Source organism: Phytophthora infestans, genomic scaffold (assembly GCF_000142945.1).
Source record: "Phytophthora infestans T30-4 supercont1.160 genomic scaffold, whole genome shotgun sequence".
NCBI classification, from domain to species: domain Eukaryota; phylum Oomycota; class Peronosporomycetes; order Peronosporales; family Peronosporaceae; genus Phytophthora; species Phytophthora infestans.
The window spans coordinates 100,225-114,103 of record NW_003303599.1 but is presented as its reverse complement, the minus strand read 5'-3'; the positions used below and the strand labels follow the sequence as shown (position 1 = coordinate 114,103).

Sequence of the window (13,879 nt, the reverse complement as noted above, 5' to 3'; positions counted from 1 at the left end):
AAAGAGCAAACATAAATACAGAGCAGAATTTCCACTCAAGCACCCATAGCGACGTCCGGCTCCAAGCTAAGGGTATGGTCAAGCTTGTTTGAGTGAGTTATGCCTGTCGGCGAACTTGAAGCTCTGTAGCGAGGATTCATCCGGCAAGGCCAAGAGACTGTGTGTGTAATGGCCGATTACTATCGGAGGGTTTTACGTGACGGCTTATTGCTGCCTATTTGCATGACTGGGAGTGCTTGTATTGCATCCCTTTTATTCTTCCAACCGAGTGTTAAACACTCGGTGCCCTCGTAAAAGGCTTATCCATGCCTGGTACCCTTCCGCTGTTGGGACCACGTGGATTCATAACACCTATTCGCTTTGCTCGTGCTTGTACCGTGTTCTTTTTTACTGGTTAGCCTATATAAGTAGTTTACAAGGTCCAGTCTGTCCCGAAGGGCATAACTGGGGTCTTCAGGTCCGCCCGAACGATCGTTTGCTATCCTATCAGTCGTATTATTGTGGGAACTTCCTAATTACATTTGTAGCTAGTGTTCACGTGGGATTTTCCGAACCGCAACTGGTGCCGCGACCCAGGGACAGAGTGTGGTCATTGTGAACTGTTTGTATGGCCTTCCGGCTAACGAGCTACCAAGAGAAGAAGAACAAGAAAAAGAAACCAAGAAACATGGCGAAAGGACAACCGACGGTACCAGTTACGCCTGCCAAGTCTGGCGGGGCTCGCAACGAGATTTCAAGTCCGGACGTGTCGGCTGCACGCTGTGCATCCGCCACCGAGCTTTCGGTGAGTTTTGACGACGAGGCGGACATTGGTCCTGACGCCCCGGATTATGACGAAAACGATGACAAGACGTCGGCTCTAGAGCCAGGCGCAGCGACCCCGGAGACGGTTACGCTATCATCGGGGCTGAGCGGGGCGACCAGGTCCCTTTCGAGGAACCTCACCGACGGGCTAGACGTCGTTGCAGGACCAGAACCGGTCAATGAAGAATATGACGATGGTACCGAGGGCTCTAAATCTTCGGTGGCGAGTGCAAAGCGTTCAACGTTGCTGAAGGCACCTCGCCCAGCTATCAACGGTGATATACCAGCCACCAAGCGCGTTTTCGACCGCATACAGGCGCTGATGCAGAATGATGAGTGGATGCAGCTGTTCAAGCCCATCCCCAAGCGAAAGGCTGACTGACCGCAGGAACTTCAATACCCAGTCAACTCGGTGTCGACTAGCGAGGATTCAGATTCGCTACTATTGGCGCTCCAAGATTGGCGTCCTCATTAGACCGGAGCTGCTCTCCAGAAAAGGAAGAAGAAGAAGCTTCGGAAGGCATTTGGCGCTGTTGGCATCAACGCTGGAAAGCAGCCTGTGAGTCGAACGATCATTCAAGATGAAGATCCGTCCACGATTCCACTGCCGTCGACACCCCAACGACTCGTTCGCACTCCTCCGACCAAGCGTGGAGCAGAGCGTGGTGCCTTTGGCACTACCGAAGCTTCATCGTACTTTCAAGACTCGCACATGGTTACACCATGTTCGGAGAGCCGTATGCAGCGTGTTTACGCTGGCAACGAAGGTTCGTTCGGTCGCCGAGGAGGTCCGCGAGCTCTCAAAGGAGGTGACGGACGTCGTCAAGTCGACAGCGATGGTTCGTCCAGTGACGATGACATTTGGTGCGTATATTCGACGAGGAAGATCCTCAAGTCGGGTTGATGCGTCAGATGAATGAGCTGACAACGCAGAACGACGCGGACCCGACACCGAGGATTGAAATGGCATCACACCGACCATTGAATCTCATCAAGCCGTTCTCAGGCTCTCGCAACAAGAACGAGAACTGTATGCAGTGGCTCCGTGGGTTCATCTACGAAATGACTGGAACGCACACAGATGCTGACAAATGGTGCATTCCATTTGAGCTAAGTCTCCGGGACGGAGCCATTCATTGGTTCCGTCAACTTCCGAAGAAGACGAAGCACAGGTGGACGCTGTTGAGCGATGCGTTCATCCGCTACTATTGCTCGCAGCTCACGCATACGGCACTATCCCATTACTACTCTGCAAAGCGGGAACGTAACGAACATCTGTGCAAATACATAAACAGGTAGAATGGCTACGCTCGGAACGCCTGTCTACACTTCGAGAAGAGTGGTCGCGACGCGAAAAAACATGTACAGCCGTTGCGATGAAGACAAGTTGGCGGAGAGTCTCTACCACACTCGAGTCACCGACATTCACGAGCTCGAAGAGGTCATCGAAGATGTTCTCAAGGGCAAGGAACGAATGGCTAAGCGTGACAGTAAGTATCGACACTCCAAGAGTCGTGATGCGACGATGCGTACGCTCGCTCAGCCCGAAAATATGTGAAGGCTGACGATGATCAGTCTCGTGTTGCCCAGTGTAGTGGTGGCATTGGTGTGTGCTTGGAACAATTGCATTGCCCACCGCTACCGCGGTAGGTCCCGCGACGTCGATCTCCATGGGCTCGATGTAGACTCCCGGGCTTCCGCAGGTATGGCTGCGACGTACGACGCAGCGATTATGTATCCTCGCGAATCACGAGTGCGAATGCCTCCTCGGGAGAGGAGGGTTCAGCTCTGGTAAGACAATAACGTGTCATACCCTCGCGCATGCCAAACACGAATACATGGACTTGCGATGCCATGTCGATTGGCTTGGTCACAATGCATTAGGCCAGCTGTCGCGATTAATGGACGTAATCAAGCATGGACATCTTCCCTTGCCGAAGAGCGAAGAACTCTACACGAACGCGAGACTTATCTTGCGGGGACTCGAACGCGATGCGCAAGTCGCTATGGAGAGTTTCCAGAGTTGGGAAAGCCTCGGGGTCGACAACCAGCTTGCTAAGGGCCCATTCTTTGTCCTTCCCAGCTAACCGGGAGAGGAGGAAGTTCACTTTGGCGGATGACGCCTCGATGAGTCGCGAGGCGATAGCGACGGCGATCTCGCGGAACCACCGGTTTAGCGGGGGTCGGTTTTCACCGGCGCCAGAATACGTAGACGTCTCCAACTTTCTGACGTCATTCTGGGATGGACACGAGGGAGTTGACACCCGCCGATTCGCATCGGCGAGCTCGCGTTCCACGAGCGCTTGCGCTGCAAGACGTTGCTGGTCGGGCCTCGCTGAGCTCAGCAGCGATGCGAGAACGGCATCTCCGGACACCGTTACAAGGCGGTGAAGCGCTTCCCACTACACGCGAGTGAGATGGGGAATGCAGCGTGCTCCAGGGTCACCCCGGAGATCTGGACTTGGCTCATCGTAGACTTGGTCGTTGGAAGGACTACAACGCGCTATCAGGTGTAACGGGGTAAGCGTTACCGTCACTAGTGTGGAGGAAGCTCGCAATAATAAAACCAAGTCTTAGGTTTGTGTCAAATTCAACTCTGATTTATTTGGGACCAGGGCGGCAACCCCTGGCCTCGTGTGAACCGCTCAAATACATGTCTACACTTGATTGGTCAATAAGTGAGTCTGGCTCCTCACTATTAACCAATCAGATGATGACACCTTGGCACACGGGTAACGTGTGCCACTTTGCCTACCTGTGTAATAGCTCAGGAAATATCTACCTACTTATGTAATTGGAGTTGGGCCCATCACATTACTGGAACGAGAATCGTCCTAGGTTCTGGGACTGGCAAATGAACGTCCCACAGAAGACCTTCAACGCACAGACTCAGCGACGCAAGGCCAAATGTCGGCGGTGGTCGCGCGCGTCTGGTTCTTGAGCATCTGCGGCGAAACTTGGGGTTACTTCAGTTTCCTTTGACTGTTCGAGAACTGTGCTCATTGTTGTCGTCTCATGTGGATGGGGGGGGCAACCGGGTCGGAACGCTCCAAACGCCAAGTCTTACAGCGGTCCGGTCATCGATAATCGCTCCAAACTTTACTCGCGAGACGCTGAGGCGTATGCTCGCAAAGTTAAGAGCGCTCTCAAACCGTTCCGCATCGTCGAGGGAGGCTTCACGACGATCACGGAGTTGCTGGAACATACGGGATCTGTAATGAGCCTACTTTAAGCCCACTACTTCGGCTTACACGTTGGCGCATGTGTATGAGGAAGCGTAAGTTGCGTTTCACTTAGATTAACTATACTTTAGTCCGAAAGTATGTATTTACTTAAATAGGAAAGCAAAACCGATTTCCGGTAGAATGAAAACTGTCTATGTGTTTGTTTGGGTTTTCCTCCTAATCTAATATTCTAAATGAAAGGTATTTATCAACGAATGGTTGACAGAAATCTATTATTCTAATTGGTTGAAGATATTGACTTTCAGCCAATGCCTTGAATGCATGCAGACCAACAGTCTGCCAAATGTATCCATTGGTGGAAAACCCCTTTCGTAACCGAGTGACTATGTGTAGCCACTTGCGTGTAACCCTGTTACAGGAACTCTCGACCCAAATAATTCGGAGCCGGACAGCCAGCTCACGGACCGTGCCTTAGCTCTCGTATTGCTGGATTTGAAGTCCAAAGACGAGCACGAGCCACACTGGATGGGAGATCGTTCGAAGGGAGTCTGGCACGCGTTGAGTCACTGCCCTCGCATCCAGAAATTGACGGCTAAGCTTTCGCGGGAACGGAAACGAGGAGCTTGGAGAACACCCAAGGTAGCTCCTCTTGACCCGTCCCAAGCAGACTCCGAGGGATATGCAACGTATGAGCGCACAGACGACACTTACACTGCGATTTGAGATGAGGAGAGCGAAGAAGCGTCGGCCTACGAAGAAGAGGAAACGGACAGCGAAGTCGAAGAGGCTCATCCCGTCATGAAAACGTTGAATTTGGCTTCTAGCTCCGAAGAGAGCTCAGACAAAGGTAAGCGTCCTAATAAGCGGCCGCAGCTCTCTCGAACGCCTTCGAGGTTGAAGCCTCGCACGAAGCGTTCGCGCACCCGATCGCGTATCTACACGCCTTCAAAGAGACCCAGCGCCAGCTCCTCACATAAACGTTCTCCGTTTCCCCTCGTGACGTTAACCGTCTTTTGACGCTCGTGGGGGAGCACTTGCCGCTAGGGAAAGACGAATGGGAGCGCTTGGCGTCTTACTACAACTTGACCAGAGCCCGTAGTTGGACAGAGCACGACTTTGATAGCCTAAGGCGCAAGTTCAAGGTGTTGTATAACACCCGCCAGTCTACGGACAAGCCTGACATACCTCCTCATATCAAACATGCCAAGCTACTTAAGCGAGGGGTTGATGACAAGGCCAACGTTGTCGAAATGGACGACAAGGCCGACGAAGACCTAGCTAAGGACGAGGACGAAGCTGCAAAGGAAGACCAAGAAGAGCAGCCCGATTTCTGCTTTGACATCAATTCAGATGACACCTTTTTTGGCGATCGTAATGGGACCGCAGGTGCAATTAGGGTTAGTGGCGATGTTCCGAGTATCAGCTCTCCTGACAGCGACGCCAGTCGTCGTGATGAGTCGCCCTGTATTGAGGGCGCTGGAGATCTAGACTCTAATGCGGCTGGCCGTCTGGGCCGTGCCGGTATGCACCCCTCTATGTCTACTGTAGCCAGGATGGACTGGAGGCATTCGCTACTATGACGTCGTCGGCGCCTACGCAGACAACGTCACACCAGCCTCGTCCTAGTAACGCAGCTAAATGCCGTAAAGTCGCCAATGCACCAGTTGTTCCTAGCGCTCCAGCGTCTACGAGCGACACTACTTCATTCGATCCGAAGGCGGGGAGCCGTGACGAGCAAGATGCTTCACGCCACAAGAAGCAACTCAGTTTTTCGAACCGCCTCGGTGGCTCCGACTCGAAGCGTGCGCATGATAACGACGAAAAGGATATGATGTAGGCGGGTTATTCAAAGGCAAAACGTGCTCGAGCTTTAAAAACTACTACAGTGCTCAAAAAGAAGCTGGAGCACCTCGAGACTGCTAGCAACAACATGGGAGGTAACTTGTTTGAAAATGATGATGTTCCTCTGCGAGGAAAATGAGCGCAGAACCGAGGTACGCCGTGCTAACGATGAACAACGTCGTCGCGATAAGAACGCCGTACGTGAGGCCCGCTTTCTCAATGAAAAAAAAACCGAAGTTGAGGAGCGGCGCCGTCAAGATAAGCTTGAGTTGGAGGAGCGCGCTCGCCGTGATAAAGAAGAATCCTGAGCCCGCACGCAGGAGTTGATGCTGTTCATCAGTGCCATCGGTAAGAGAGAATAGGGCCACTGGTTTCGTGGATGTGCACGACGTGCTCGATACGCTCCAGACGAGTAACGAGTACGCGGTCGGCGCGGTAATCAAAGCCGAACCCACCGGGACGTAAGTTGCATGATCTCTGACAAAGACGTAGCATGTAAGAAGTGACGAGGGCTCCTCATTTGTAGCGTTATGTTAGCATTGGCGGTCAACTCGCAATACAACAACAATCAATGTTCATTTGTTACATTTTCACTTTTTGATTTCGCTGAGTGTGAGCTGTTATCACTCTCCGTTTGGAGAGATGAAGAAGTACACGGCAATCGTTGTCTCAGCCTAGAATTGTGAATTGAGTACACGTTACGGCTTGCCTACGAGCAGCAGTGTCAACAAAGTCTTCATTTGGAGCTGTATTACAAGAACTTATCAATTATCAACAACGGTACCATCGATATGAAACCCTACTTCATCTCCGTGGGCACCTCCACCTCACCAGCAAAATTGTCCGGATCTGTGAGATACCCACGGCTTGGACGCGAAGGTTGGCCACGCGGAAGATATTAGTGATGCGAAGGCCGCGGAGCGCTGGGTCGTACGGTAGAGGAAGCATGCGACGGCTATAGACTTCCTGCATACCCACTCCGCGGCGTGTCGCACAGATGTGATTGCATTGTGGAGAGTTCTCGCTGATCTCCGTAGCGAAGGTAGAATTCGGTCGTATCTCCGCCCTTGAGCGGCGTGAGGATCCGACCTGTCATTTCGGTCGAAAACGGAAACGCTGAGTCGGGTACTATGTTCATCCGTGGGTCAGGACATAACTTGGTGTCAAGCAGCTTCATCCTGAATCCCAGCGAAGTGTCCGAGTCATTTTATGACCCCGGACAATTGTGTTTGCACCAAATGATGCAGCCGCCAGCGGCGAAACAGATTGTCCCAATCACAAAAACGGAATGAAGCCATACGTTATACATCGCGTTCTGGAAATCAACATTGGAAGGTTGCATCATCTAGCGCATGACTGTCTAGTTTGCAACATTGTAGGTGATAATAACATCTATATCATATAAGCTTTTATCGTACCCGCAGAATTTTTCGATCGATAAGTCCAAACGTGTTCTTGAGAAGAGGCTCGAGAGCCTCCTCGAGGCGAACCAGCTCAATCTGACGTGCCGGAGACGGTCACGATATACGTGCAGGGCCATACCCTTCCGTGTATTGGCCAGTGCCCCCTCTGCGCTGCGCAGGGTTCTCGCTAGTGTGCTCGGGGGTACCCCGAACAGCAAGCAGAGCGTGCTGATTTCCATGGAACCGACGTAAAAACAAAGCACGAGCCCCAGTGCCTGATGGTGGTACATGAGCTTCAGTGGGCGCCCCTAGCCGACAAAGGCGGGATATTGTAGAAGTGCGCAAACAGGATCAGTAACTGGTGAAATGAGGCTCTGCAGCAGACACAGGTTGCGTTAACACCCCATAGACGTCGGTAGATAGCTCAGCATCTCCCTACCTTATCAAAGCCGGTGGAATTTAGGAAGCTCACGTCGTTGCCACACTGGTACATATTCATCAAGGCGGAGACGCCAGACTTGTCCAGGCACTGAGTCGTGAGATATTGCCGACTGCACACCGCTACGCTCCAGGCCTCTTCCACCAGCAATATGTATATGTAACGGGGTACGTAGCCCTAAGTGTACCCTGGTTACATGAAGTGTGACACTTCACACTTCAAGAGTATGACACGTCATACTCCGGGATATTTGGTACAAAGTACCAAGATCGTTCAAAGCCAACCATTGGTCAACGACATTGTATTTCTATAGGTGACTTATAGTTTGTATTAAACCCAAACTTTATCTACCTATAAATATACTCAATTTACAATCTACCTTATTTAGGTCACTTCGCTCTCTTTTGAATAAAGAGGGGACCTGTGAACTGCCGTTCACTGAGAGTTTGTATACTCTCGGAGGATAACTTCCTCTAGCGCAAGGTGCTGTGTGACCCCGTCACACTTGGTAGCACTAGTAGTCAATCCACGCCACCGCGGGTAGACTACCTGAACCTCTCCGAAGTTCGTTGCCGTGGATAGGAACGACTTCTCCCATATGAACGACTCTCAGTTCGAGTCGGTTCGGAAGATGGCAGGTATCTTTGGAATGGAGGCCCTGCAGAGCCTGGTGGTGTCAACACCGGCTGAGCAGCTTGAGCGCGTCAATGCGTTCGACGCGTACAAGCAGGGCCTCATCGCGCATGTGCGGGAGAACCTGCAGGCCCCGGCGGCGGAAGCAAATCCGCCTCACCCGAAGCCAATACGGCTGAAGGTTAAGCCGTATGAAGGGAAGGAAGGCGAGAACCTTCACTTCTGGGTCCGAGAAGTAGAGCTCGCGATGGACGCGGCTCTGATCTCGACCGAGCAACTCCGTGTTGCTTTTGCACTCTCCAACCTTAGCGGCCGTGCTAAGAGTTGGGTGTACACACGGGAAGCAACATCCCCTGGAAGTTTCACATCCTGGGCTCAGCTGTGTGAACAAGTTCCGAGCCGCGTTCCTCCCGGCGAACTACGAGTACTGCCAGCGTTCGCGCTTCCTCTCGTGTAAACAAGGGAGGCGCGAACTGCACGAGTGCGTGCAAGAGATACGGGAGCTCATGGCGTCTCCCTAGTGGGAAACCCACTCAACGTACACATCAAGATGACTGTGTTCATGGACGGCCTTCGAGTGGGCCCCGCACGCACTCAGCCGTTCCGGGTGCGGTCAAGCACCCTTAAAGAGGCGATTCAAGTGACTCTTCAGGAAGCGTACAGCCATCGCCAGGCGCGTACGCCGGTCTCAGCGTGGCTTAGGAGTTCCTTGTCGGCTCCCGGTCGAACGAGCCCCAACGGACCCGTTCCCATGGAACATGGGTCCGCCGAACAGCGTGACATCTGCTGCTTCGGCTGCGGGAAGATGGACCACTTCAAGCGCGACTGTCCCGCGGAAAGACCCCGCAGACGGTCCTTCCCCAAGGCCGTCCTCAAGGGTCGCTGGCAGAAGCCAGGATCCCGGGGACAGGGGAACGCCGGGAATCATTAGGGGCGGGGCACCCTACTGGGGAAGAACTAAGTCTTCGTGATGGGTGCGCGGGTGGCGCGTACCACGGGGACTTAGCCCCTGAGAGTCTTTGCACTCTCGAATCGGCGAAGAGCAGCGGCGGGTTGCTCGTAGTACACGGATGTCTACGGGGATACGATCATCCCTTTAGAAACTTGATCGATTCTGGGGCGTCGAAGAATTTCGCACGCCGCCAGACGGTTGCTCGCAACAGCAACAAGTTGTCAGATGCTTTAAGAGAAAGCAAGGGCAACGGGACGATGTCAGTGTGAATGGCCGACGGGAAGGTCGTCACTGTCTTCAATGCCAAGTGGATCTGGCCGTCAAGTTTGAAGACTTTGACAGCCTCGAACAGCTCACTGTTCTCGATATGGATCCATATGATATGATCCTGGGCATGCCCTGGCTTGAGAAGCACGAGCCCTGGATCGACTGGCGAGGCAAGGCAATCGGTGCCAGCCGGCATGCGCAGTCCGACAGAGCATTGGTGAGTCATGTTCCCACCTCTGTCAGGACCCGGGGCGCCCGCAAGGGCTGCCAGGGTACCAAAGCATCCGACAGATGCTTTGATGGTGGCAGCGCCCAGAGGAGGCGCTGACCAAGTGGGTAACTTAGGTCCACAAGCGGGTGACAAAGTTCCACACACGGTCGCCCAGACCTTAACTGAAGAGGAAGACGTCGGATACGCTTCCTGTGTGGGTAACTTAGGTCCACAGGCGGGTAACTTAGCTCCGCAGACAGCTGCAGCTGTCACGAACCCTGAGAACAGCTTGTTCATAGTGGGTAACAGAGTTCCACTCACGGTCGCCCAGACCTTAACTGAAGAGGAAGACGTCGGATACGCTTCCTGTGTGGGTAACACAGTGCCACACGCGGTCGCCCAGACCTTAACGGAAGCGGAAGGCGTTGAACACGCTTCCTGTGTCGGTAACACAGTGCCACACGCGGTCGCCCAGATCGTAACTGAAGAGGAAGGCGTCGAGCACGCTTCCTGGCTGGGTGCCACAGTACCACACGAGGCCACGAGTGCCTCGGATGTCGTAGCAACGACATCCCTAGACGTAGGCAGTAAAGCTCCACGTCACGGTCGCCGTCAACGACGCCGCCGCCTCCTCAAGTCGGATCCGAACTTCGTTCCGATCGACGTCGCTTCAAGCGACTCGGAGTCCAGGGCCCCGTCTCCTCCGACAAGGCCGGTGAAGAGTGTTATCACATCTTCGATGGCGAGACCGGTTTACCCGTCAAGGCATCTAATGTCCACTTGGAACCGTTGCCAGAGGTTGCAGAGGTACTGAACCTCGAGGAAATGACGGTCGCGTCTTTCCTGGCCAACCTCAAGGCTGGAAAGGTTGCCGAGATGGTGCTCATGAGACCTGAGACCACTCGGGAGGAGCTGAACTTCTCCTCTGTCTTGTACAAGGACGTCCTGGAAGACCTAAACAAGCCGCGTCAGACGCGCTTGGGTTCTGAGATCCTTAAGAACCCCAAGGATCCGGTGTATCCTTTGGTGACGGAGTATGCGGACGTGGTGAACAAACACCCACCGAGCCAACTCCCACCGGATCGAGGCGTACGGCACGAGATTGATCTTGTTCCCGGCACAAAGGATTGTGTCGCGAGGCAATGGCCTTTCCCGCGCGATCAGTGCGAGGTCATTGATGCCTTCTTCGCCGAGAAAGCGAAGGCAGGCATGGTGCGATAGTCGAAATCCCCGCACTCGACGCCGACTTTCTCCGTTCGGAAGCCGAACGGAAAGTGGCGTCTGGTTCACGCTTATGTGGTGTAGCGGGATCAGCAAAATCTGCGAGATTGCCGAATCCAGCTTACCAACTGCACCCAGACACCGACTAACGGAGGGGGTCCCCCGATGATCCGTGTTCTGCTGAACTTTCCTCACCTTGTGTACCCGTCGGTAGGGCGGGATCTTGCTCTCTCGGTAACTTCCGAAGAGTTCAAGTGGTGAAGCTTGAGCGTCTTGGCGAGACGTGGGGATGGGGTGGAGCAGCAGTGGAAAATCTTCACTCTGCGTCCGTGGATGGTTCCGTATCCTAAGCGAATATTCGAGCTTATGGAACCGGGGCCTAGATCGTGGATCTGGCCGTAGGGTTGCCTTGCGGGTGTGTTCCCTTGCCTTTGTAGTTTCCTTTGCGTCGTACTTGCCGCCTCCTGTGACGGGATCTTGAGAGTTGAGAACCTCTAGGGTGTAACCGACCAAGTAGTAAATTCGGTTAACCTGTCAGATCTGCACAAGTAAAGGAAAAGCTCACTAGGTTGTAGGATCTGGCCAATGTATTATCCAGTTATCACTACCAACACTAGATTCGCAATTCCCAACCTTCTCCTAGCTCGTACGGCCAATGTAGTTCCGGTTCTTGAGGGCGGGAAGGCACTTGCGTGATACTGTGCAAATTGAGGACTGTATTGATATTTAAGACTATACCTGCCTGGATTTCTACCTTCTATGTCTTTCATCTGCTAAATCCCTTACCAGGCTCGGCTGCATGTCTCTTCTTCCCTTGACCCATCATCCCAGCTGTATTATCTTCAGATCCACCGGATCCATGACGTAATCATCATGGTCACCCTATTATGGGTACACTCATCCGGATCCAGGTCGCTTGGATCCACTTCACTGTAAGTTTGCACTCGTCGTCGATCTGAGCTCTCCCATCATCCAACATCATCTCGCAACCGTCTGTGATCTCCATTGTCCCACGAAAGCTCGAGATCCACTGTATCCATCATCCCTATACCCTGGATCCAGGTCCCTCCAGGCGGGATCCTCCCTCCTTGGATCCGAACTCGAAAGTATGGGATCCGGGGTACCTCGCGGTGGATCTTGACTCTTCATTAGCCGTGGCTACTAGATCCACCTTCAGAGGGCACCGACCATCCTTCCTTCATAGGATCCACACTCGATCCACTCTTGTATAGTATATCCCATATCCATCTTAGTTAATCCAGGTAAGGGTGGATCCGAGGTAAGTCTTGGTGGATCTTGCCTTCTCGTACGTCGCTCATATCGGATCCATCGTCATTCCATACGGGGTGCTGCTCGCCATGGCTAATCCACCACAGGCAACTTGCATCCGTGCCAGCCAACCCAAATCCTCTCTAATCACTTGAAATTGTCACTGTTTCGGGATAGTGACCCCGCGTCAGCCCCATTCTCTTATTTCTGAAAAAGCACTTCACCACAATCGCCTCCTGTACGTTGTTGGCGCTGCACAACAGCGTTCACGGCGTGCATTACCAGCATCCACAACCGCTTTCTCCCCTTCGCGACACATGTCTCCCGCCAAGCGTACCGGCAAATCGTCGGGCAAGGCCCCATCCACTACCCCTCCGGTCAGTTCGTCTTCTATGTCGCCCACCGATCTGCGGGTTCTAGCCCAGGCTCTTTCCGATCAGGTGCAAACCCTGACGGCGGAGCTCCAGACGGCTCAAGATGCCCAAGACCAAGCTGCGTCTCTGCACACTACCCAACTTCAAACCTTGCGAGCCCAAGTCCATGACCAGGCTATGGAGATCCAGGGGTGGGAGCACCGTGCGGCCTCTCGTTCGCAGGACCTACGACTCTTGTTGGCTGATCAGGCGGTCGAGATCCGCGACCTGACCGGACGGCTGGATCACGCCTCCCGTCAACGAGATAGCATGCGGGACGACAATGACCACCTCCTTAGGGAGATGACGCTCGCCGGATCTGAGATCCACCAGCTCCAATCCCGGATCCACGACCTCGAGCGGGATCTGGAGGATTCTCAGACTGCTAGGGCAGCCACGGACGAGAGCTTGGACCGACTCCGTGACGAGTTGCGTCTGACCCAAGAGGAGGTGGTGCCCAACGACTATGTGGAATCCACCCATGGCGGATCCACCTTAGGGTCGGCGCGTGGAGGATCTCCCGCGCCAAATCCACCTCCCTCGTGGCCGGATGTAGCTCTGGCTCAGCTTGCTGAGGCGTTGAAAGATACCAAGGAGTCGCTCGAGAAAGCGTCTGCCGGACGAGAGTACGCGCTCGAGGAGTTCGTGCGTATAACTCAATTACGCGACGAGATCCAAGCGAAGCTGGCGGACAGCGAACTCCAGCGGGACAAGGCGGCTACCGAGTGGGCGGATGCCAAGCGTACGCAAACGGAGCTGGAATCCAAGCTTCGCCGCACGAGTACGTGGATCCTCTTTTAGCCTTTGCTAGTAACTCCATATTCACTTGTTATTGTCAATCTAGGTGACAAATTGAAGGAAGCAGATGCGACCACCGCGAAACTCCAGGATCAACTCGCCGCAGCCCAAACTCAGCAGCAACAGCTGATCCTGGAGCGCGATCGTGGCTTGTCGGAGCGGGATTTGGCACGTCGACGACTGGCGCTGGTGACAGCTGCCGTTTCGGATCCTCTTCCCCCTTTGTCGGGGCCCTCTCAGGCTGCTAGCGTCTCTGCTCCTCTTCCGACTGTAAGTGGGGCGGATTCGTCGGCTGCGAAACGCCCGCGTAGTGCATCTCCCGCTCCTAGCACCGGATCCTCCCGTCCCCATAAGCAGGCCCGAGCTTCCCCGAAAACCAAGCCCAAAACGACTCCGGTCTCTAAATCGGCTCCGCAAGCGGGATCCACTTCTAAATCGGCTC

The 13,879-nt window shown here is 53.8% G+C and overlaps 1 protein-coding gene across 1 annotated transcript; it reads right to left on the bottom strand.

Moving 5' to 3' along the window:
- Positions 1–6,167: 6,167 nt before the first annotated feature.
- Positions 6,168–7,176, bottom strand: PITG_20531 (uncharacterized protein; the record flags this gene model as incomplete). Its single annotated transcript, XM_002895550.1, has 3 exons — positions 6,168–6,308; positions 6,663–6,797; positions 7,132–7,176. 3 exons carry the CDS (start codon positions 7,174–7,176, stop codon positions 6,168–6,170), a joined length of 321 nt encoding a protein of 106 aa, XP_002895596.1.
- Between the last annotated feature and the right edge of the window lie 6,703 nt (positions 7,177–13,879).